Genomic DNA, 23,419 nt, shown 5'->3' with positions numbered 1-23,419 from the left:
TCTAGGCAAGTCAAGACCGATAATCTTCGCCGTAAGCAGCGACTATCGAATGCTATTTCATATATGAAGTAATGTAAGTAGGCAAAAGGTTTCGGCACATTAACTTCATTAACTTTAACAGCACAAATCATCCTTTCACATTATTGTCCAACCACTGTGCTTGCAGTCACTTTCGATTTCGATAAGATTTTTTTGCGCAGTTCTATGATTTGAGTACGACTCCACATGTGACCAATGATTTCCAGGTAGTAAGCCTACCTAGTACAGAAGACACGTGCACCGCCAGGGCTGTGTATAATCGGGAAGATACTTACGTAAAATTGAAAAATATTAAGTAAATTTTGTAGACTTTGTCAAATTTTGTTTCAGCAATATGTCAACTCGTATTTGTGCTATTGCCGCCTGCTGTGAAGGCGGAGGCATAGGAAAAAACGGCGATTTACCATGGAGGCTGAGGTATGTTCTAGTTTCTGATCCCGCCCTTCTGTTGAAAGATCTCAAATTTCCCGTAAAACTACCCCAATCACGAAATTCTCCTATTGTTACCAGTTATGAATATGTGATTTATAGTTACAGATTCCTAATTTGGCTTAAATTTGGTATATATAGTTGATTAGGTAAAATGAAATTCTTCGCAGGCATACAATGTTGTTTTCTTTCTTTACTTAAATCCATTTCTTTTGGTTCAAACTGGAAAAATACCCTAATTCAGGGTAGTTTTACATATGTCGGTCGTGCGAATGCAGTGACAGATGATAAGCAGACCCGCTTACATTCTCGCAAAAATGGGCGCATTTGTGCTAATGATGACGCTTTTTGTGACTGGTGGTTTTGGTACAAGAGTTTCAGATAAAATATATGAAGACATTCAAGGTAACATGGCCTGTTTTAAACGCTTCAATGGAACTCATGAAGTTGGCTGTACGTCCGATTATTTCGGCAATGTAGGCGTTTTGTATATCCCAAAAGACGTGAGCGACGTTCACTGGGCGGTAACAAGTGGACCTCATGATTCCTACATTCTAGCAGTGGAGCCTGAACTCTTTACTCGTCAAGTGTTGATGATAGCCAAAAATTCGTCTAATGTTAGAGGCATTATTGTTCTACATTCAGAAGATGCCAATATTCCCAAAGAAGAGTCACCAGCTGATACATGCCCCTCCCATGAATATGGCTTGTACAATCATTCATCTTCATCTAAATATGCAAATTATTGTCCATCAACTGAAGCTTGGAATGCCATTGGAAACTCATTACTATTTGAATCTTTTAATTTCCCAGTGTTTTTGATAATGGAAAATCAGTCCATAACTTCCATCAAGAACTGTTATGAAGAATTCAGTATGATTGATTCAAACTCAAAGCAACTACAAGATTGGCCCCTCTGTGCTCTACAGTTACACTCTAATATGTTTGGCACAACCAATACTGAGGTATGCCTTAGAAGGAAGAACAACAATGTCTTACAACCTGTGAATTACTGTGATCCTATTCATGATTATAATATTGTAGCAAGTTTGCTGCCTATGGAAGGAGACCTGCAAGATTCATCTGTTATTGTTGTTGCTGCTCGTGCTGATGCTGCATCCATGTTTGATAACATATCTCCTGGCGCTGATGCTGCCGTTACTGGACTCATCACACTCTTGGCTGTGGCTGAAGCATTGGGTCGCCAACAAGGAACTGCCACAATGAGAAAAAATGTTATGTTTGTTCTCTTTGAAGGTGAAACTTGGGATTATCTTGGCTCTACCACTATGACTTATGATATGAGCAATGGAAATTTTCCTTTTACACCTCGAGATGAAACTGATCAAGTTAGCCAATTCAATTTTACTCACATTGACTTCTTTCTTGAACTATCTCAATTGGGTATTCACAAAGGGGCAGAAGAAACTCTTTTGTACTTGTATAATGATCCCATCAGTAATGAAATCCCATCTTTATCTGCATTGAATAAAAAGATTTATGATGTTTTGAAAGAGAAAAGCAAGAAGTTCAATGTAACGGTTGATAAGCCTGTGGATCAAAATTCAGCCGATTTTCCTCTTCCTCCTTCAAGTTTTCAAAGTTTCCTAAAACATTCAAATATGTCTGGAGCAGTATTAAGTGACCATGCTGGAAAGTTTTCCAACAATTACTATCAAAGTTATCTTGATGACTACAAAAATGTTAAATTCTTTGGGAATGTTAATGGCACTTATGATTCAGACATGCTGCACATTCACATTGCTCGCATAGCCTCTACTGTGGCTTCAGCTGTGTTTTCACTTGCAGCTGAGGACGCAAGTTCTTCATCAGATGTAAAGGCTGATGAAATGCTCATTTCAGATTTACTTGTGTGCTTCCTTCGTAACGTAAATTGCACATTGTTCAGAGAGCATGCAGGGCGTACTCTCCAGCTGTACCCTGGCTACTTTCAAGAACAGCCTGCAAAAATGTATACTAGTGTTTATAGAGGAGAAGATATCCTAACAAACATCACTCTATACCTTATGGGGCATTTCTTAGGCACTGAAATCAATGAAGGAAAAAATGAATGCTGGTCTAATATTACATCTGCTATCCAGAAATTCTACTTGCCACTTATTGGAGAAAATGGCACCTGCTTTAGTTCAACTGCCAGACTTCACAGTGCTGATAGCCCTGCTTTTACTATTCCTGGTTATGATTTTGGTTCAGGACAATATCCTTCATGGACTGAATCTGGATGGTCTGTGACCAAAATTAGATTATTTCTGAAGCCAAATCCTGCAGAAGAAATTGCATTGATAGTTAGTGGGGTTTTCTTGATATTAGCTACAGGAATTGTGTCATATTGGGCACACAAGAGATCTGAGACATTGTTTGTGAGATTGCCTGAACCTGCTTTCTGTTGATGATGACTGCCTCTATTTCTCATATCTATTGCTCTAGTTGTAAATAATTCAATTTGCTTCCTCATTCAGCATTATATTTCATTGATGTGGACCTGAATTTGTCTCAAGATAATTTCCAAGTTCTTGCATGATGAATAGTATCAGAGATGCAGTAATAAATGATGTACCATGTTATGATACAAGCCAATAAAATATATCTATACATTGAATGAAGACAACCTAGAATTGGCTCTAGTTATTCACATTGTGTCATAAGGCTCAGGGCTCTGCGCCCTGCGGTCAATATTGCCTCTAAATCTGAACATGATTTTTTTTCAAACTCTGTTATTATTATTATTTTTTTTGCCTTGAATGAATTTTGAACCATTTCTCATGCAAAAATTGAGCTCTCTTAACAGTTATCAATAATTCAATGTATTCTTTGTTTTACATTGTGGTAGTATTTATGAAAATATTTAAATCCCATAACCAGGGAATTACCAAAGACTTGGTTAGGATTGACTAAGGAATTCTTGCCACCTAAATTGTTATTTGTATCCCAATTATCTATGGATATATTTTTTCAAATCATTCTTTAACCTAAGGAGACTAACAAAAACTCTAACATAGGAAATGTTCTCCCACTCCGCATCCCAATTTTGAGGGTTGTATATAAATAGGCTTTGGGAAAAATTATGATATAATTGATTAATTTTGATGTGACTTTTAATGAAATGCAGAATCCTCTGCTTTACATCTGAACACTGAATCTGCTAGAACAAAAGTTTTAATATCTTGTGACCAATCCCACTGTCTTATAAAGTTGCCATTTTATATATCAAACAAAGAAAAAAAATTGCCTGTTGAAAGGAGGGTGTATTGAATTTCTCTGCTGTTGCAAAAATTTCACTTGTATGTTATATTGATTTGTATTCCCTATGTGCTTTGAACATTTGCTATATGTATTTAGAATTCATTTTATTATAGGACCTGTTGCAAATGGAAGGGAGTGTCCAATATGTTATTTCCTGATAATATCATGCTATCATGTGTAATTATTGGGGTATGAACTCTTGAGTTAAATCTGTTAACTATACATACCAAACTTCTCTGATAAAGATGTGTTATGCTAACATAAGGTGTGACTAGTTTCAAATTAGTTTCAACTGACATCATTCTACCCTGGATGGTTTTCAAGTCATCTTCTGAAGGTTTTCATTGCGTCTCTCTTATGCACATTTATACATTTTATATATCATTGAATTTGGTTTGTGTTTCTATTCTTTGTACAGTATAGAATTATTTCATCATGTGTGTTATGGGACACCATAAACAATTTATTTTGATCATTCATATTTATAAGGAAATGATCTCTTTTAGTTAGTACATATTTCTTTACTTTTTGGCTTTACTGATAACATTATAGATTTTTAGTAGATATTTCTTTCATTATAACATATTTACTTATGCAACTACTTTTACTCATATGACTTTGTCATTTCATTTATGTATGCTTTCCTATAAGCTTTTATGGTGATTATTGCATTATTTTACTGATTCAGTTCCCCCACTACATTGGCAAACATTCTCTAAGAAAGACAGGTTTGTTCCTTGAGACAATGTATCTCTCTTTATACAGATTAAAAAATACTTGTATTATATCATTTTGCTTTCATTAGTGTTCTGTAATCACTTGACATTGCCAAAATATGCACTTAAATTGGATCTGCAGAATTTGCAGAAATAAGTTGATTTTGCTTTTTAGGTTTTTAATAATAGCTTACACTGCCTGTAAGTAAATGATATCATGCAACAATTACATTCCAAGATCTGTGACAAAAAATAGCTCTGCTCTGAATGAAGAAAAGGTCTCTATTTTGATGTATTGATTAATAGCAGTACTATTATAATTTAATTGTTATAATCCGCAATTGTTGTTCTAAAGGAGATGGGTTTTTGTCCCCTTTTAAGCCTATTTTTTTGCATAGTAGTTGATTAAAAATTTGCATCCCTAGTTACCAGGATCATATTGTTCTAATATATACATATAAATGGAAAATGATGCTTTTCTTGTCATACCCCTCACTTTATATTTATATATATAGGTATATATGACCTGAGGTTGGTTTGGCATGTTCAAGAAGATTATGTAATGAGGTACAGCATGTTGGTTTATCCAGTGTCATTTGAAGATTATATACGACTTACAGTTTATGGAAATAAAGGTCATAGTATGAGGTTAAACACTTTCTGTCATAGGCTCACAACTCTAATGGGATTGAGTCTTAACATATCTGCAACTATGCTCTGTCCTGAATCTAGTTGACTTTACTATCCTTTAACATGGATAGGAGTGAGGGTTTATATATGGCTATTCTCACCCAAGACGGCAGTTACTTGTTAAGCACAGTGTTTTTTAGCATGTGCAGTGCATAGCAGACATCACAAGGACATAAGTTGCTACCAGATAAATAGGAATAATGTATTGTTGGAATAATGTATTGTTCCAACAATACATTCTAGTAGCTGATCATCTTCTTTCTTCCCCATCAGTTTTTTGTCACTCTATGAGTCTGAGGAATTATTATTATTATTATTATTCCACGAAGAGATTGTCGTGGCGTCTCGTTCAGATCGAACTTCGAGGGCACGTTAATACATTGCACTTCACTTGGCTTCACTTCCCTGCCAATTTTTAATTGTTATTACACACTCAGGCACCAATTGTCAGGTTACTGGTTTTGGTGTCAACCCAATTGTTACTTGATAAGTTGATCAATACAAGATCTTCAAATCAATAGTAGAAAAACCTGAGGGGTTTTGGTTCATTTGATGAATGTCCAAATAACATATTAGTGTAGATTCATTGGCCAGGGAAGGATAATAACGAGACGTGTATCTAAGAGTAAATATTACAGATAGGTTTACAAGATATACCAGATAGAAGTTACAGGATCAAAGCACAGTCTGTGCAGTAGTTTTGGAGATAGAGTATTACGACACTGCGTGTTGGTCTGAGTGCCTGAGTCTAAGATGTTGTGAGCACATCTAGAGTTAGCTGCGTGCCTGCAGCTGTCTGCCTATGGACTGACTGGCAGTTGGCTTGATGAGCTTATATAAGCAAAGACCTGTGAATAGTGACATCACAGAAGGTGACGTTAGAGAGACTAATGACATCATGGGTGATGACACTCTGACAAGAGAGTATAGATGAGGAAGATTTCATGGACATATCCCAATTGAGGAAATTATATCCCAACAAGGAAATTTTTAATGAAGACATCCAAGGTTGAATGACATTGACTATCATCACCTGACATAAAATGTTCGAGGTCATTCTTTAACACAAGAAAGTTCTAGTTCATTCAATTTTAGAAATTATAAATGGTTGCCACAATCTCGTGTAATTTCTGTGCCCAGGTGACTGATATAAATGTATATGAAGTATATTTATCTGAAAAAAGGCTAAATTGATGATTTTTGTCATAATCGTCAAAATTTTATGCTTATTATTTTTTTCCTTCTGTTTTTCTTTCTCAATTCATGAGCCAACAATGTAATTGAGTGAGCCAAGGTTCACCCAAATTGGTAATAATGCTTTACATTTTGGTTTTATGTAAAGCTTTTAATAACATAAAGTTTGTTGTACGTGTAAGAATATTTAGGTTTATGCTCCTAAATTCATTTTAAGATTATTTATATTATTTATATTTCAATTATAGATTGTCACTGATTCTCAAACACTAGACTGGATTGCAAATGCAAATAAGATAAGAAAATTTTAAATGTTCATACTAATAATCATGTGTTTGCCTTCCTCGCTGTGTCTCAATCTCAAGTTTTGCATCTGATCCACAAGCAAAAAACAATTGTAAATATTTTGTAAAAATATGTATCATTAATGAAAATTCTCTTATTTGTGCCTAGAATTGAACTGGATATTTCCAGTGCTGTGTATGTCTATCCTTGATGCAAAATAAGTTGCATCCACTTGTACATATTGCCCACTAATTCTTTAAATAAAATTCGTTTTACAATTTGTTTTATTCTCCTTGATTATTGTCCATCTGTTTTACAGAAAAGTTATACTTAATATATAGCTTTTTAGCTTGATCTGTTGCCATTATTGACTAGTATATTTCAACAGTTTTAATTATTGATGGAGTTATTCTCAATGCATGTTAAAAATTCATGTGTCCTTCAAGAAAAGCATATGATGATGGCAATAAAGAAGAATATTACCATTTTCAAGTGAAATGTGGAACTTGTGTTCAATTATGAAAGAATTATTAATTTGAAGAAACTAAGTACTTACACAAAAAAATTGAAACTTACACATGGCATTTTGTTTAGAAAACATTCAAAATGGCATAATCTTCTACAAAGATCTGATATGCCAATGTTAATATTAAAATAAATTTTCGCTGTCAGTCATTAGAACAACTCAACTGATGTGTGATGAAGCATACATAACATTGTCTTTCATTTGCTCAGCAACAAATTTAGTTCTGTATGTCCAAGAAACTCAATATTTCCTATTGCACTTTTAAAATTGACTGACTCTCAGCTGTATCTCAGCCAGTGTTTGCATAAGTATCTTTTTTTGGAACAGGTCTTAACTTTTTACAAGACTGTACATATCTTTAATAAAACCTAACTGTAACCAAAAGATTGCTTGGAACGTGTTGGTTGACATACTTCCCTCTATCAGCATCTTCTCTCGTTTAGTGACATATTGAAGAAAAATGCTGGCGCCGTGTTGACTTACACGAGTATATACCACATATAGTGCAAACACTGCACTAACTGGTCAAATGGTTCATAAGTTGTTAATTCTTAAGATAAGATTTTCACAATAAGAGCTTTTTAAGATCAGCCATGAGAATTTATTTATTGGGTTCCAACTAGAATTGGTCAAATAAAAGCATTTCTTCAGCTTTTTAGTATGTTGCATCCAAGCTGCCCAAATAGGGCATCATAGCATAAGGTATGAATCCAATATTCCCAATGGCATTGAAAGGAATTCACATCCCAGCTATATACAGGACCATATATAATCGCATTTATCTCTTAACATATCGCCTCTGAGAGCTTATTACTATTAGGCACGTAAGGGAAAATCTAATATAGGTCTCTCAGATATCGGGATCTTTATTATTGCTAATGCTGACTGATCCGTGACACCCTTGACAACAACGTCAAACCTCAAACTATAGGCAGCAACGGCCCGAGCAAAAGAGCGGGAGTTCTCCAAGAATCTGGTGTAATCCATAAATTTTGCTTCGAAGAAGGTTGTGGACTTTTTTAATATTTGGACGACGACATTGAGCAGCCACGACGACATTGAGCAGCCATTTAGTCAGCCACATGAGACAAGCTCGCCAAAAGACCAGGTCTCAAAGTATAATGAAAATCGAGCAGCTTCATCTCGATATCCGCGATGAATTCAACGGACTCCATGACACCCTTGACAACGTCAAACTAAACGAGACCGTCACTCCCACTTTGCTGAAGGAACCCACTAGCATCGTCTTCGTCGAGTGGTAATGTAACCTGAAAAAAAAAAAACGTTGGCATGTGTAGCGTCATGTAACCTGCCCAAACGTTGACATGTGCAGCGTCATGTAACCTGCCCAAACGTTGACATGTGCAGCGTCATGTAACCTGCCCAAACGTTGACATATGCAGCGTCATGTAACCTGACCAAACGTTGACATGTGCAGCGTCATGCAACGTGACCAAACGTTGGCATTTGCCGCGTCTCATAAACTGCCTAAACGTTGGCTGAACTCATCGTCGTTCTCGCGCTGCACTCGCGATCTATTCTTTTTAAACAGCACCAAAGTGTGGTTTACAACTAAATGTGATTCTGAATAATAAGTAGTTTGAAAATGAATTATGCATATAATTATTTTAATTGAATTGTTTGCGAAACGTATTACTAATGAATACTTAAGAACACTATAATTCAAGCTATTTCATATCAAAAAAATGTTACAGCCATTGTGCAGCTTCTACAATAATTATTTTTTTCCTTTCTTATACTGAATTTCATAATTAACCAATACTCTGTGGACAATCCTCTTATATAGCATTGAGAATTGGGCCGTACTGAATTTTATAATTAACCAATACCGTACTCTGTGGACAATCCTCTTGCATAGCATTGAGAATTGGGTCACCCTATTGATCGTACAAGTGTCCGTCTTAAAATTGGGCAGTAGCCTGCAGCCACCACGAAGCCCGTGACTCGGTTGACTATACATGTAATCCCAGGGAAAATTTACAGACGCGGCAGCTTCTGATTTGGAATATCAGAAGCTGGGGCGACTCTAAATTTTGTTAGGGATTCCCATGTAGGATAATATCATGCCAAATGAATCGCTTTTTATGCAAGAATGTTATAGAATGGAATAGAAGTGTCGGCATTGAAGAAATAGGCCCATGACCTGTTGCCGATTCTTCTACTTTTCGTGACTTGATTCACAAGGGATTATAATAATTACTAGAAAGATTATTCCAACTGGCTTTCCACCAGAATGATAATGGTTGTCGTGGGAAAGGATATTTTCCTATCCGCCCTTTTGCCGAGACTTGATCTTCTGATCTTAGGAAAGAACTGCAATACTTCGGGCGCATGACGTGTCGGGTCTCGCAAGAAGGCCGCCAGAATGCGGTGCTGATGGGCCGCAAGACCTGGGACTCCATGCCTGCCAAGATGAAGCCCTTGCGTCACCGCATCAATTACGTGCTTACCAAGTAAGTTTTGGAGACATTGCACATTATTTACTGATTAATTAATTGCCAGTCAATATCGGCCGTGTCTTCTATTGTATTTTTCGACTTCCTGCAAAACACAGCTTGCTTGAAATGAGGGACATATACTGACATGAAGAACCCTTGTACATGAAGAGAAAATATTCCGAAATATTTCTATAGTGAAAGGTTAGAAACGCATGCAAACCGCATAGTGGCAAAGCGCACATCTGATTCTAAATTACAAACATGGTAAAGACATTTTATAACTTTTCAGGTCTGATCTGACTCTGCCAGGTGCAATCACGTGTAAATCTCTGGAAGAAGCTTTGAGCGACTTCGAGAAGAGAGGTGACGCTGTCGAGACGTTTTGGGTGATCGGGGGCCACGCAGCGTACGAGGCGAGTCCTGTATAATTTAAAGCTCTGTATATACAATAAAAATATAGTGCATCAACATACATGTGGAGTGAAATAGCTTGCTCAAGTGCATTGTTTACGTATGATGTGCGGAAAATACACTGGAAGTTGCACTGAGATGGATGCAGCTAAGTCGTGGTTTGGAGACTTTATCCTGGTTGCCAAGTTCCTTGGTTTCAAGTTTGAAGATGCGTAAAAGGTGGTGCATAAGCATGGCCTAGGGTGGTGGGTTAAGCCCCGTCCACACACTCAAACTTATCGTCAGTCTTTCATGAACCCAAAGGTCTCGCCCGTCCGTCTTTTCCAATGGCTTGTCAAATCTCAAACTCCGCCCACGGCCCACCCATCATGCAAGACGTCAAACTTTGAGCGTCCAGACGGCCGCCAGACGCTCCGTCTTGTCGGTCAAACCTGGCATGACGTGCAAGACCAACGATAAGTTTGAGCGTGTGGACGGGGCTTAAAACAAACCTCTAGTTCACGTTGACTGTGGGATCTTGAGACGTGACGAGGTTGAAATGCTCGTCCCTGCTGTCCTCCAGCATCCTAACCTATATATTTGTACATGCAAGGTACATTCAAACTGCTAATCATTGTTTGAGAACAGTAGAACAGGTTATCGGATTGTGTAAATGAGCCTCGACATGGATGTTGATTGAGTCCAAACAACTCCTAATCGGATCGCCAATGTCATCTCAAATTTAACCCTCGTCTTTAAGCTCTACAATTAATGGGGCAGAAAGTGATTTTACCAGTATAAATAACGTTTGTCTCTGCCCCAGTTGAGGTTGGTTGAGGCGCACAGGTCCGTAGCTACAAGGGCCGCCCTCCTACGCTATGACTCCACCACTTTCAGCCCTCAAGGGCTGTCAAGAGTTGTTACTACTGTTGCACGCGTGAATTCTGGGATTATATCGGATCAAAGAATGTCATTTTAATACGCGCCGATATCTGCCTATTAATTATTCTCTAATAGTTCTAATTAATTTTTTTCAATCGCCTTTCTCCTTTAGTTCGATTTCAAGCATGCTTCCGACAGTTTATCATAGGATTGTAAACAGTACTGTTGTCAACATTGTCGCAATTGTTCTGCAGTTTAACAGAAATGGTTTCTACTCATGTTTTTCTGCATCGTTTCGATTTCCTTATGGTGCTTCTTGTTTTTCTGTTATCTCACCATGTATTTATGTATTATTTATTGTTTTTTTATCTTCTATACTTCATTCGTGTGTGCCCTCAGCTGGCATTTGCAAGCGCGTCGTTCTACCGTCTCTACTTGACCCGCATCCACGCCAGCTACGACTGTGATGCCTTCCTGCCCGCCATCCCTGTTGATCTCACGAGCGTCAGGTCATTTTCCATATTTCACTGTCGGGATTTTAAGCATATTTATCACTCATTCTGTGGTTAATGTGTGCGCGTAATTTTTTGGGAATTATTGTCTGATGGGTAATTTTAGATTGTTAGTTAACTGCTCTCTTCATTTTTTGCCCGATTTAAAAGGAAAGTGAAATCAAGTTAAATGGACGATATTTCGTTTCTTTCCTGTCAATATTGAGCCTTGAATATAACATCCTGAGCAAGTAGAACATTATTACTGTTGCTTCAACTCGAGTAAACAGTTTCCATTCCATTGATCAACTGTTTGAATAAATTAAAAAACTGCAAGAGGTAGTTTTTAGCGCATTTTCTTATTTATGAAAAAAAGGCGCTATTGTGCTCGTCATGTCCTTCTTTCTGTCTGTCCGTCCGTCTATCTGTCCGTCAGTCTGTCCGTGACTTCACGTTTTCGTCGACGAGAAAATGTGCTCTCTGTCACGCACTGCAGTAAGTACTGAGTTATATTTTTAGCGCACTTTCACATTTATGGAAAAAGGCGCTATTTTGCTCGTCATGTCCTTCTGTCTGTCCGTCCGTCCGTCTGTCTGTCCGTCTGTCTGTCCGTTACTTCACGTTTTCGCCGATGACAAAATGCGTTCTCTGTCACTCACTGCAGTGAGTACTGAGTTATATTTTTTGTGCTATTTTTTGTTTGCAAACCTTCATTGCGTACGAATATGAAGCGACCAAGTGACGACCCCAAGAAGAAAGTAACCAAAAGTGTGCTTGAATCTCACCCGAAATTATTTCTTTGGCAAATTTTCAATTTGAATTTTGGTTTAACTCTTACCTAACGCCTCCTTTCTTAACACATATTTGCCTAAAAGTTATTCAGGGTAGCTTCAAAATATTATTAAACTTTTTAAAACCTTTTTCATCCATTTTTCCATTTCAGTGACCCTGATGTAAGCTCCGAAGTGCAGGAAGAAAATGGTATAAAGTATCATTTCGAAGTTTTGGAAAGGCCTGCCGTTTTCGGTGCAAAGCAATAAGCTCTGAGACGGGCTCTTCTCTTCGGCATATTTGACGTTCTTCCAGCACAACAGTGTGGCGGGGATCGGAACTGAGCATTTAGTTTCACTATTGACCAGCTCTACGGTCATGATGAATTAGTTTCATTTAACGCATATTGGAATAAAAAGTCACTCGTCTAATTAAGACATGATTTAGATCAAAATAAAGGCGCGCGAAACGTCTCTCAACTTCATAAATCGTCTCTGGACAATTGTATTTAGACTAGGTGAGTATTGTATTGTATTTAGACTAGACTCTAAATACTCCACTAGGAGTGGAGTATTTAGACTATGAATGTAATAGAGGATTGTTTGTCCCTGCAACACTAACTGTAAAATCTTTTTGCATCCATCAAATTCACGGATGATTAAGCAGTTACAAAGTGTTGCATTATCCCATTTCATCAACTAAATTTGCGCAAGCTTCTCGTGAAACTGTTATTCATAAGAAAATTAACTAGACCTTTGTTTTTTATCCCCTCTAATACCAATAACGTTAAACATACATTGGCGAGAATGCGAGAACTCATGCCACGTCATGTGCGAGAACTCTCGTGGCGTCCTAATCTCAGTCGGTGAACAGCGCTTCATTCCATATCATAAATATTTATGATAAAAATTTTCGGATGGAGTTAATTTTACTGAAAGTCCCCAATGTACGTTTGCGTGTTAATTCTCCAGAAAGTTGTGTATATACAGTAAACGTGTTATACAACTTGAAAGTTTCTCATTCCGAAGCTATGTACCCCAGAGCTAAGTATATTTTTCAATAGCTGAAAGCCGAACAAAAAATCTAAAGTAGTGGTAGTAGTAGTATACTAGCGCTTCAGCTATCAAGCTATTTCGCACCGGAAGTCAAAATGTAGCATCGCCAGCGAGGCGAAAGATCTCAATTATTCAAAATCTCAAATTAATCATCACCCACAAGGGGCGTAATGTCTCAAATGTCCAGCCCGCGGAAGCTGGCTCGAAAGAAGCAGCGTTAGCATCTCAAAGAGACGGAGGGACAGGTGAAAAGCAACAGAAACGAAGACACTCTAACAAGAGGTCGCGTACACGGGACGTCGCCCGCCCGCACGAGAGAGACAGAGAAAAAATGTAAGGAATCCTACATAGCTACATTATACATACGTAATAACTTAACCCCACAACTGAGACCCTGCAGTCAGACACCGCGAGCTCAGTAGTTGAGCGCTCACGAACAATCCCCCTGTAGGAGCGCGAAATCCCATAGGACTTCTGACGCGCACAGACGCGCGTCAGAAGTCCCCCCTGAGGGAGAAAAAATTATAATACATGATCTTTTATAAAATATAATGATAAAAGTTGCGGGATTCTATCTTTCTCTCTCACTCAATAATAAGGTGACATGGGAAACGACTTACCATATCTATTTGTAATTAGTTAAGCTCACTGTGTAATTGCAGATGGGAATTTTTTCTAAAGTTTCCAATACTTTTTCTTCCATCATTACACCTCTACTTCATTTCCACTTGCCTTGCAAATCCAAATGTAGATCCCGGGATACAGGATATGTCGGTCAATTAGTTTTGTTTGTACACAAGTTACACAACATGCGAGTTGGAAGTTTGGAGCTGACAGCCGAGAGTCTGAGCTCAGCTGGCTGACGACACAAGTTCAGAGTTGAGACGTTATCGGGTAGGGTAGTTATAATACTGTTATCAGTGTTATGAACTCTTCGTTCCGGGCATAAATTTCCATTAATAGAATTTTTAGAGGTTATTCGTCAAAAGCGCAGCGCCGGACTCCGTCATCCTCGACCTCTTGTATCATTCAGTATTCTCACTTATTAATCGCTGTACGGTCAGCCTGTTGGAGTCACTGGGTCAGCAGCCGACAGCCGTCAACTAAGTCCGGTTACGAGTTTCCACCACTTTCCAAGCAGTCAACATAACTCGAAGTTCAAAATTCAAATCAATATGTTTCCCAGCAGCTCTTCTGAGGTTAAAAGATCAGATAGAGTTGTAAGGTAAGAGTTTGTTTGTGAAATATATTTCATCAAAGTAAATGATATGATGAAAATATGAAATTCAGAAATGTTTATTGCTATCTTTAACTCTTAAGTGACACTGTGACAAATGCTGCAGAACTTTTGCACCATTCCAATACCAATTTTGATCTGCCATCAGGTCAATTTTTTGGGCAAATGTTGCTTAAACTTGAAATATTTTGCATAATTTTAAACAAATCACAGGGTAGGAGATTGATCATTTATGAGTGATTTTTAGAAATTGCAGGCTAAAATGTTTTTATTTCTATTAAAAAAATTGGAGAAGGGCTGTTGCAGGGGAGGAAAAGATCTACTCTGTGAGCCGCGACTGGATTTTTTGAGCCGCGAAATAACGAATTTTCAAGCCGTAAGCCTATTTCTCAAGCCGTGGAAAGCCATTCTTGAACCGCGAAGTTGCGAACTCTTGGCGGCTCTATTCTTTATCGTTTTGCTGCCGACAACTGCCAACCGCTGGCTTGCCCTTCCATCACACGTCACGTGACCCATTTCGGAGCCGCGACATTTCTAAATCAATATATTTTACCTGACTTCCGAGCCGCGAGATTTCAAACTTACATATTAATGGGAGATCTCGGGCCGCGAAATTTCCATTAAAAGTAGATGTATTCCACCCCTGGCGCTGTTGGAATGAATGAAATTGTTAGAAATCATAGACAATTGTGTATCATTCACCAATCACCATCGCCGTCATGATGATTCATGGTTGGTTCTGGACTTTGGTCCAATTTTCTGGTTTTGGCTGAAAACAATTATTCCATTGAAGGCTTTTTAAAATCATGAGTAAAATGTTCTATTTCACATAATATGTATGGTAATGAAATCATAATCATTATATATATTCAGTGGCTCAGTGCTTAAAGTTCAGAGTAACAGCACTAACAGGATTGGTCATTGGAGCAGACTCAGCAGAGAGGTGCAGCCGTGCAGGTTTGATCCCAGCTCTGAGCTCTGTGCACCAGTTTCTGGTCAGAATCGACAAGGAGGCCAGGCTGCCAGGTGGTTAAGCACAGCAGAATGGGAGCAATGAGTTCTGAGTTCGAGAGCACATCAAGCTGTGAATGTTCTGACTGCTATGATAAGAATCGGCAACAGGCCTTCAGCTTAATAAACGCTGAAACGCTATTATCTATTATTATAAGGCAGAATTCTTGCTGTGTCAATTCATATCTTAATCTCATATGTATACTAATAATCAGTGGTAACAGTTGGTACTATAAAAATTTTGAATTAAATTATAAAACAAGTTTTAGTCTTTAGCCCATATATAAGATATCCTTTAAAACTCTTCAAAGGAAAGCAATAATTGTGAGGTTTGAAGTAAGACAAAATGGAATATATCCACATGGAATAAATCATATTTCACATTTAATAAGTTTCATTTGAATTATTATAAGAAAAAATATATCAGCAAAGATTGAACCATCACTTGTACCTAATATGTATTTCATTAAAGGTGGAACTCTTTTACAACTGTCAGTAGGCATCAAGTAGGTAGATGCATCCATTTAGTTCACAAATGGAAGGACTTGTTCAGGCCAGCCTGCAAACCCTCTGACAGTAGAATTTTGCAGCTCATGGTTGAGAGCAATCTTGTTTGGCTTGCAGTTGGTAATCAATCATCAATGATTCATCAAGATGCCAGCCCTTGAAGTCAGTGGACTGAACTCTTACCCATTTGCCATGGCTAATTTCCTCCATAAACCACCCCCTTAAAGCTCATTTCTACCTTTGATTTTAAGAAAAAATATGCTTGATGTTATAGTTGAAATTCGAAGGCAGTCACTATGTTACTGACTGCTATTATATTGTTTCTAATTGTATACTGTTAAGTTGAGACTGAAGAGAAATAGGGACACACATTAATTTAATGATGATTAATGCCATCAAAATTGAGACCAAGAAATGCTGAGTTGAGCAAACCAGTGACAACCTGTAAGGTACTTTCTATACCAGACAAAATCATCTCAAATGGTCTTGATCTAATTTCCATCACACAGTTAAAGCATATATTTTATATCAAATCTGTGATCAAAGTATATATACAATAATTTTACAGATGATCAATTTTTTCTGACCTATCAAGCAAAATTGTGCTGCAATCATTTTGTTATAAGTTCTGATGAACTGTTATTCCACCCATGTTGAATAATTTCATGTGGTGGTAAGAAAAACGGAGGTTATATTGACCATTCATGAATTTTTATTAGTTGTCTTGTGTATTCATGTAGGTCGTTGTTGTAAAGATTTCAGGCCGCGGTGGCTGGCAGTCCAAATGCGCCAGTTGAAGACCCTACACCAGACTATATGAACATGCTGGGCATGATTTTCAGCATGTGTGGTCTCATGATGCGGGTATGTGAAAGAAAATTAATACTAGTAATATAAATGACAAATTCCACCATTTAAATCAGCTGATTAACATTGTGGTAGTAAACAGCAAAGAAATTCAGTGTTTGTTTTCAAGCATGGTTCGTTGCAGGAATTCATTTTGCAATTATATATTTTGCATATATAATAATTAGAACCGTGCTTCAAAAAAATTGTATACTGATAAAAATTCCAAGAATTATACTGCAGGGTGGCCCTGTGGTTACAGCTCAGATTACCAGGATTGGCGCAGAGAGGCGCGGGTTCGATCCCAGCTCTGTGCGCCAGTTTCTGGTCAGAATCGGCGAGGAGGCCGGACGGTTAAGCAAAAGCAGAATTTGAATCAGTGAGTTGTGAGTTCGAGACCGCAACAAGCTGTGGATGTTCTGCGATGTTAAGAATCGGCGATAGGCCTATTCCCTAATAAACGCTGAAACCACTATTATTATTTTTATATAACCTTTTCATTCAATAACAGTTAAAATGGTGTGCTTGGGTGGCCATTTATTGCTCCTGCGTCAGTTTTGCCAACTGCCGCGTCACTGACGACACAAAGCAAATGCTGAGCAGCTTCATGTGAGTATAACGGGAAAAACTTTTTGCTCATCAAATTCAGTCTAGTTTTAAGGCAGGAATTTCTTTCCTGTTGACTTGTACCGTATTTTGGACAAATTGTTTTATTTTAACTTGGTATCTACTATCTAGTAGGTATGTTCTGAGAATTAAGTTTGACTGTTCAACATATTCAACTGCGATCATTTCCATTGTTCTACGTTCCTTTGACACGGAGAATAATTATTTTGTACATGCAGGCTGTCCATTTCTGCGGTGGTGATGTCATACCTGCAGAACCCTCAACCCATGATCCCGCCGTGGTCCAATTTGTAGCCACCGCCCTGATGGAGACTCATCCTCGCTGCCAGAGCTTTGCGGTGCAAGCAGCAGCCCGGTTACTTGAATTAATTCTTAGCTGAATTACAAGTTGAAGTGATGAACGTGAAATGTTTAAAGAATATGGTGAACAAAATCTGCGTCCAATTTATTAATCAATTTTATTTAAACATTCAGTTGACATGTAAAAACAGACATCGAGTTCGTCTAATTGCTGTACATATTTACATACATGGTTCACATTAGTCGGGCCTTTACACGAGTTACATGTAATGGAAACCATTCCTCGAATCAAGATTCCTTTCTCGAGATTCAAGTTTGTATCGCCAAGTAGATATCCGTACTCTATTATTCATGCAATCGTGTATTCAATTATAGCTCGATAAAGGTAAGCAGAAGTCCCCGTTAACATCAATTACTTTGAAATAAATAATGGAAATACTTTCGTGATTTCATTGTGTATTAGTATAGCAAGGGAGAAAACACTGCATAATAATTCCACTGTTCAAGTACGCAGTTACAAAAATACGCGTTTTCCCTTTTACATGCAGAAACAAACGGTAATGATTTGTGCTCAGAATTTTACAACCGGACAAACATGGTTCCATCTTCTTACCTATTCACGCTCTGAGGTCCCTTGATATTACTTGCTTAATCTGATTTAGGAATTTGATGAGAAAGGCACTCGTTTGGCGTCCTTACTCAATCACCTTCACGCTCACATACTATATATGAACAACTTACAAAAAATTTCCCCTTCTGAAGTTTCTTAATACTGCACATTTTACTTGCTGGCAGACTCCTGTTGACACTTCAAGAAACTGAACATTATTTCGCACGAAGGAGCGCATTTTTTGACGTTCAAATAAGTTATCAAGTGACCAAGAGAAACGCAAGTATTGGCTAGATGACCATATTGTAGAGTCTGCAGAAAGCAGTGTTGTGCAAGCCAAAGTTGGAGATGGAAAAATTTCCCAAGTAAATTTTAGACACAAGATGCTTTTCAGTAACTGAATACTCAGGGTTAACAAGATTGTGCAATACATCGGCAATTGAAATCGTGAAATTATCTGAGAAAACGAGAGTTAACAGCAGCATGAAAAATCGAGGATTTGCAGTTCTTGGGCTACATTCATTCAGATAGAAAAGCCATCAAATGGAAAGTAGTTTCAAGCTGGCAATCAAAATATTAACGTAATTCATCAATAATTAGGATTTCGAGAACAGAACTAGCTTCCTTCTTACGCTTATTACAAGAATAGTCCGTTAAAATCTGCCGTAAATTAAATTGCCCGATTAAACGTGCACAGGCCAATTACATTGGAATCATAATTGCAATAATTGGAAAACTCATTTGAGATTCAATTTCGGCTCAATTATCAAATAAAAGAGAAATTCCCTCTACTCGGCGAGCGCATCCAAAATAAAATGAAGTTACAAGAAGAAATAATCTTACATGCAAATGATTCCGACAACTATCTTCATATTTACACAACAATGTAGGCGCGGCAAAAGTATCAATATATACATACTCACATATACCAAATTAATAGCAAAGAGAACCAACGCTCGGCACACTACGAGGAGCTTATAAAATGAGATTGATAATCCAACATTGCTTATTTGTCTTCCAAAGGTACGAGCATCAAAACCAGGTTGAACATTTCGAGCTTCAGCATTTCGCCTTAGCGCTCGCGTCAAAAAAATAAAAATAAACGTTGCTCTCACAAAGAGTAAGTACTTAGAAATATCTACTGCAACACGAATGTATCAAACTTAACAAAACATTTCGGCGAAAAAACACGTTTATAAAACAAGCTTACGCAGAGGAGAGCAAAATAATACGTAGAGTAGGTACAAATACGCATATGCAAGTTACACATTATAGAGCCCCCATAATTATACGAAATAGTCGGCACTACACCCAATAATTCAGAAGCCATTAATTGAAGTGACTGTGTGGAATTCATACACCATCTGATCATAAACTGGCTCGAACATCGGTCTTCTGCAGGAGATAGATGCATAATTTCTAAGCTGGCTTGAGTTACCAAGTCTCAGTGAATAGATAACGAAGTATGCAATCCATTTCAATTTTCGGGACATTATTTGCGTGCCCTCGTATATACTTTCAAAGCGGTATAAGCAGCAACACATTAAGTGAACTTAATTAGAGTAATCTTAACTACGAGAAGAATTCATATATTTAATTCAACGAGTGATCCCAGTTTGAGACATGCAGGCCGGCAATTCACATATAATATGCGGAATGCGAAATTGAATGAAAGACTTTCAACAAATCTAGGATTCATTTGACAGCACAAACAGCACGATTTCCCTTTTAAACTCTCGACTAAACAGCTAAGAAAAATTCGGGGCACATGGCGATGATGCAGAAATAAAATCAATGTCATTAAATGAGGCACTGTCTCAAATAAAATCTGGGCCCAACAAATCCATAGCTACATTGTGCAGTGACGGTCTATTGGCATTTTGTTGAGGCCTCAGTGGCAGCTCACTGCTGAAAGTATCATTCATTCTACCACACTCTCACAAAAAATAAAATATGAACCCACTAAAGGTCACATCATTTGTACTTTAAGACTCGGGCTAAGCTTTATCTCATACGCAGCCAAATAGCCATACTTCTGTAATTCTTAACGTACGCACTAGATTTTGCACTTATGGCATAGGAGATAAAATACAGCTCTCAGAGAGAAATAACTTACGTGAAAAACTAGCCTGATCGAGTTTTCGAGTTTTTTAACATTTTGTTAGGCAGAGACGGCAGGAGATACGTCTAGGATCAGTTGCTTAGCACTATGAATTGAAAGAATGACTATTTAGAAAAAGAACGTCGTCCGCAACACGGAAGACGAGTTCAGGCATCGAGATCGCCTATTAGAATTTGCATATTGCACTCTGAAAGAAGGCACGGTGGCTCATCAGAGACCGACGCTACAAGATTATCTGGCAGTCTGGTTGATTAAAAAAAATGTGCTGAAGACTTGATCCTAAATGAGGAGAGAATCAGCCCGCGGCATCACCACGAGTTCATGGAAGATATCAGTGCATCGCCTTAATCAGTTCAAAACCGCACGAAGAGTCACGCGAGTCACGTTGCATAATTGATAGAGAAGCGATATTGCCTTCTACTATTGTCTGTCAAGAACCAAAAGCAAGAGAAAATAAGTCTCGAAGTTAATACTGAGTTGTCATTTTTTGTGAAGATTAGCTTCCATCTTCTGCCTTGCTTTCACCTACAAAGAAGTAAAGTATTAGCGATCTTATATTGATAGAGACCATTAGTTATCCGTCAATATTCATGTGCCTAAGTTACTTGCGAACAATGTTCTACGGTAAGAAAAGCATCAATTACAACATCGCTCGATGAATGAGATAGAAACGCAACTTCAATGTATCTGGACAACTAAATTTAAAAATGTAGGAATTAAACTTTTGAGCAAACGTCAGCTTCTCGGAGTTCACAGAGCAACATTGCAAGTCCCATTACTCACGATCTTTCTTTCTAATTTTTTTCTTCTTCTTCTCCATGGAAGCAACGCTGGACTTGCATTCAGCATAAACTTTTCTTATGTCAATAATACGACGCAGAATTTCGCTGATACGCTGCTGTTGATTCATGGCACCTGTGGGAGATATCATTTTAATACTGATAAAAGGAAATTTCAAAAATATTATTATCAGAAGAATAGCCGTTCAAAGCCACATTTGGCACAAAACTACCAACGAAGTCTTCTATTGAAATTTAAATGAAACTAAAACTTTTATTTTTTCTTTAATTTACAACACTTACCACAGTAAGTTGCATTTTAACTCACATCCAACTCTTCTCTGATTATCTTAATGTAACAGGGTACAAAAATACTATAGCCTCTGACCAACCACTACATATTTCCGTTATCATGCTTTACACAAATAAACCAACTAGCACACTTTTATTATTATATAATACTACCTGCATGATAATGTACCATTAATCGTAGAAAGTTAAGCTTTTAATGCAGGATAAATATAGCTGGATATGATACGATTTTAGGATAACAATAAAGAATAAACGTACTAATATCCTGTAGAAAATTGAAGCGGCCGAGTGGAGCTTGGTGACCAGCAAACGTGCCTTCCAGGGGCAGCGGCGAGACAGCGCCCACAAACTCGTTCCGATATTCTGAGGAAAACAGGTTACATTTTTATTAATTAAGAAAAATACCGAGGAAAAAGGAAAATGAATATATAATTGTAATTGGTCATAAATTACATACATGTCATCAATAAAGGAGTTCCTCAATATATTAGACACTAGAGTTCCATTAAACCTACTTTTTGCTTTTATTAAAGTAGTTGAGCCTTTGATTTCATCAAATTAGTTAAGCCTAGAAGCGAAATGAACCGAAATACCCTCAATATTAAAGAAGCTTTAGCATTCAATTCCATTTTTATGGATTTGTATGTTTGTCGATGTGTTCAAAGCCTCCCACAAGCGCGCTCTCTAATTTGGAGGATATCTTGGATACAATCGGATTCTTCATTACGCATTTTTCAATTGATACCTCAAAAGCTTCGTATAATTGATACAATATTTTATCTGCTCCGCATGTTTAAAAAGTTGAGCATCTCAAACAACAAAAAACATATTGTCTTTCCTTGCGACCAAGAACGCCCGAAAGAACTCAACGATAACTTAGAAACCCCAATACAAAACCAGTATCAGGATTTTATAATGGCTTACTTTAGAAAGAATCATCGATAGTAATCATCAGGGCCGCACTAAAGCTAAGTATGATGAATAGACTGCACAACACTGACTTTCCCCCTTTTCAGACTCGCCAAAGACAAAGAGTGGCCGGTTCTCCAACCTCCCGCACCCCAAAGTACTAAAATACTCACGTCTATACGGATGTGATCTGGTAGCATTTTTCTTCTTGTTCTTTTTTGGTACAGTAGAAGAATGTTCCCCTTCATTTTGGCCGCTAAGTTTGGCGTCAGCGGCACTCTTTTTGCCGCTGCTGGTGGACGGTCGGCTCTGGTTGCTATCATCGTTATCATCGTCTACAATAGCAGACCGAGGGGTGCGTGCAGGTCTCCGTCCACTGCCTCCACTGCCGCTGTCGTCCCCACCCTCCTCGCCGCCGCCTGAACCACAAGCAGGGGCGCGGCCGCCACTAGTGGAAGCCCCAACGTTATCAGTGACTCCTGATGACGCTGAGCCACTCGAGTCATTAGTGCTTGAGGAATCTGCAGCTGTATCATTTTTGGTGGTGTTTCGGTGAGATCTTGACGTCGCTGATGCCGTATCTAACACGGAGCCAGTACTTCCACCATTTGTCTTAGAGTCATCTGAATCAGGGGCTGGATTTGTGCCAAATTTAGTGGCACCATCACCTAACTTGCCACTAATACGCTTCGAGATGTTTTTTCTTCGCCCTCTACTTCCATTGTGAGTGTTACTACCACCACCAGCAGCAGCAGCACCTGGACGAGGTCCCGGAGAGGGCACTAAGCTGTCCTGCGTGCTGGAGTCGTCCTCGAAGTTGTAAGACTGGGCTGCTGGAGGTGAACGACTCTCTCCGTCACCCTCGGGGGTCGCGTTGCCGGACTTGGAGCTGCTGTCGTCGCTGATTGCTTTCAAAAACTCTTCATCCCTAGCAGCAGGTCATGGGTTAATTAATACATCAACAAATC

General features: G+C 38.2%; 4 protein-coding genes across 4 annotated transcripts in view; 3 read left to right on the top strand and 1 right to left on the bottom strand.

Moving 5' to 3' along the window:
* The first annotated feature begins 235 nt into the window (after positions 1–235).
* Positions 236–12,888, top strand: LOC108668723 (dihydrofolate reductase). The gene is made up of 5 exons (XM_018155965.2): positions 236–456; positions 9,471–9,617; positions 9,892–10,015; positions 11,274–11,383; positions 12,309–12,888. The coding sequence occupies exons 1-5, from the start codon at positions 374–376 to the stop codon at positions 12,403–12,405; spliced, it is 561 nt and encodes a 186-aa protein (XP_018011454.1). The 5' UTR covers positions 236–373; the 3' UTR covers positions 12,406–12,888.
* On the top strand, positions 467–6,895 carry LOC108668720 (nicastrin). The gene has a single exon (XM_018155964.2). The coding sequence runs from the start codon at positions 753–755 to the stop codon at positions 2,877–2,879; it is 2,127 nt and encodes a 708-aa protein (XP_018011453.1). The 5' UTR covers positions 467–752; the 3' UTR covers positions 2,880–6,895.
* Positions 12,889–14,246: 1,358 nt separating the features above from the next.
* Positions 14,247–18,158, top strand: LOC108668719 (PAT complex subunit Asterix). The gene is made up of 4 exons (XM_018155963.2): positions 14,247–14,416; positions 16,702–16,810; positions 17,304–17,401; positions 17,638–18,158. The coding sequence occupies exons 1-4, from the start codon at positions 14,367–14,369 to the stop codon at positions 17,711–17,713; spliced, it is 333 nt and encodes a 110-aa protein (XP_018011452.1). The 5' UTR covers positions 14,247–14,366; the 3' UTR covers positions 17,714–18,158.
* LOC108668718 overlaps positions 17,861–23,419 on the bottom strand; it is a 28,263-nt gene continuing 22,704 nt past the window's right edge. The window contains exons 20-23 of the mRNA XM_018155962.2: positions 22,625–23,379; positions 21,801–21,905; positions 21,235–21,366; positions 17,861–20,976 (exon numbers count right to left, since the gene is read on the bottom strand). Coding sequence (XP_018011451.1) covers positions 20,948–20,976; positions 21,235–21,366; positions 21,801–21,905; positions 22,625–23,379 — 1,021 coding nt within the window. The 3' untranslated portion in view covers positions 17,861–20,947. The remainder of the gene's footprint in view (positions 20,977–21,234; positions 21,367–21,800; positions 21,906–22,624; positions 23,380–23,419) is intronic.

Source organism: Hyalella azteca, unplaced genomic scaffold, assembly GCF_000764305.2.
Source record: "Hyalella azteca isolate HAZT.00-mixed unplaced genomic scaffold, Hazt_2.0.2 contig7054, whole genome shotgun sequence".
NCBI lineage: Eukaryota > Metazoa > Arthropoda > Malacostraca > Amphipoda > Hyalellidae > Hyalella > Hyalella azteca.
The sequence above is the reverse complement of the archived record's forward strand: the minus strand, read 5'-3'. Positions and strand labels throughout refer to the sequence as shown.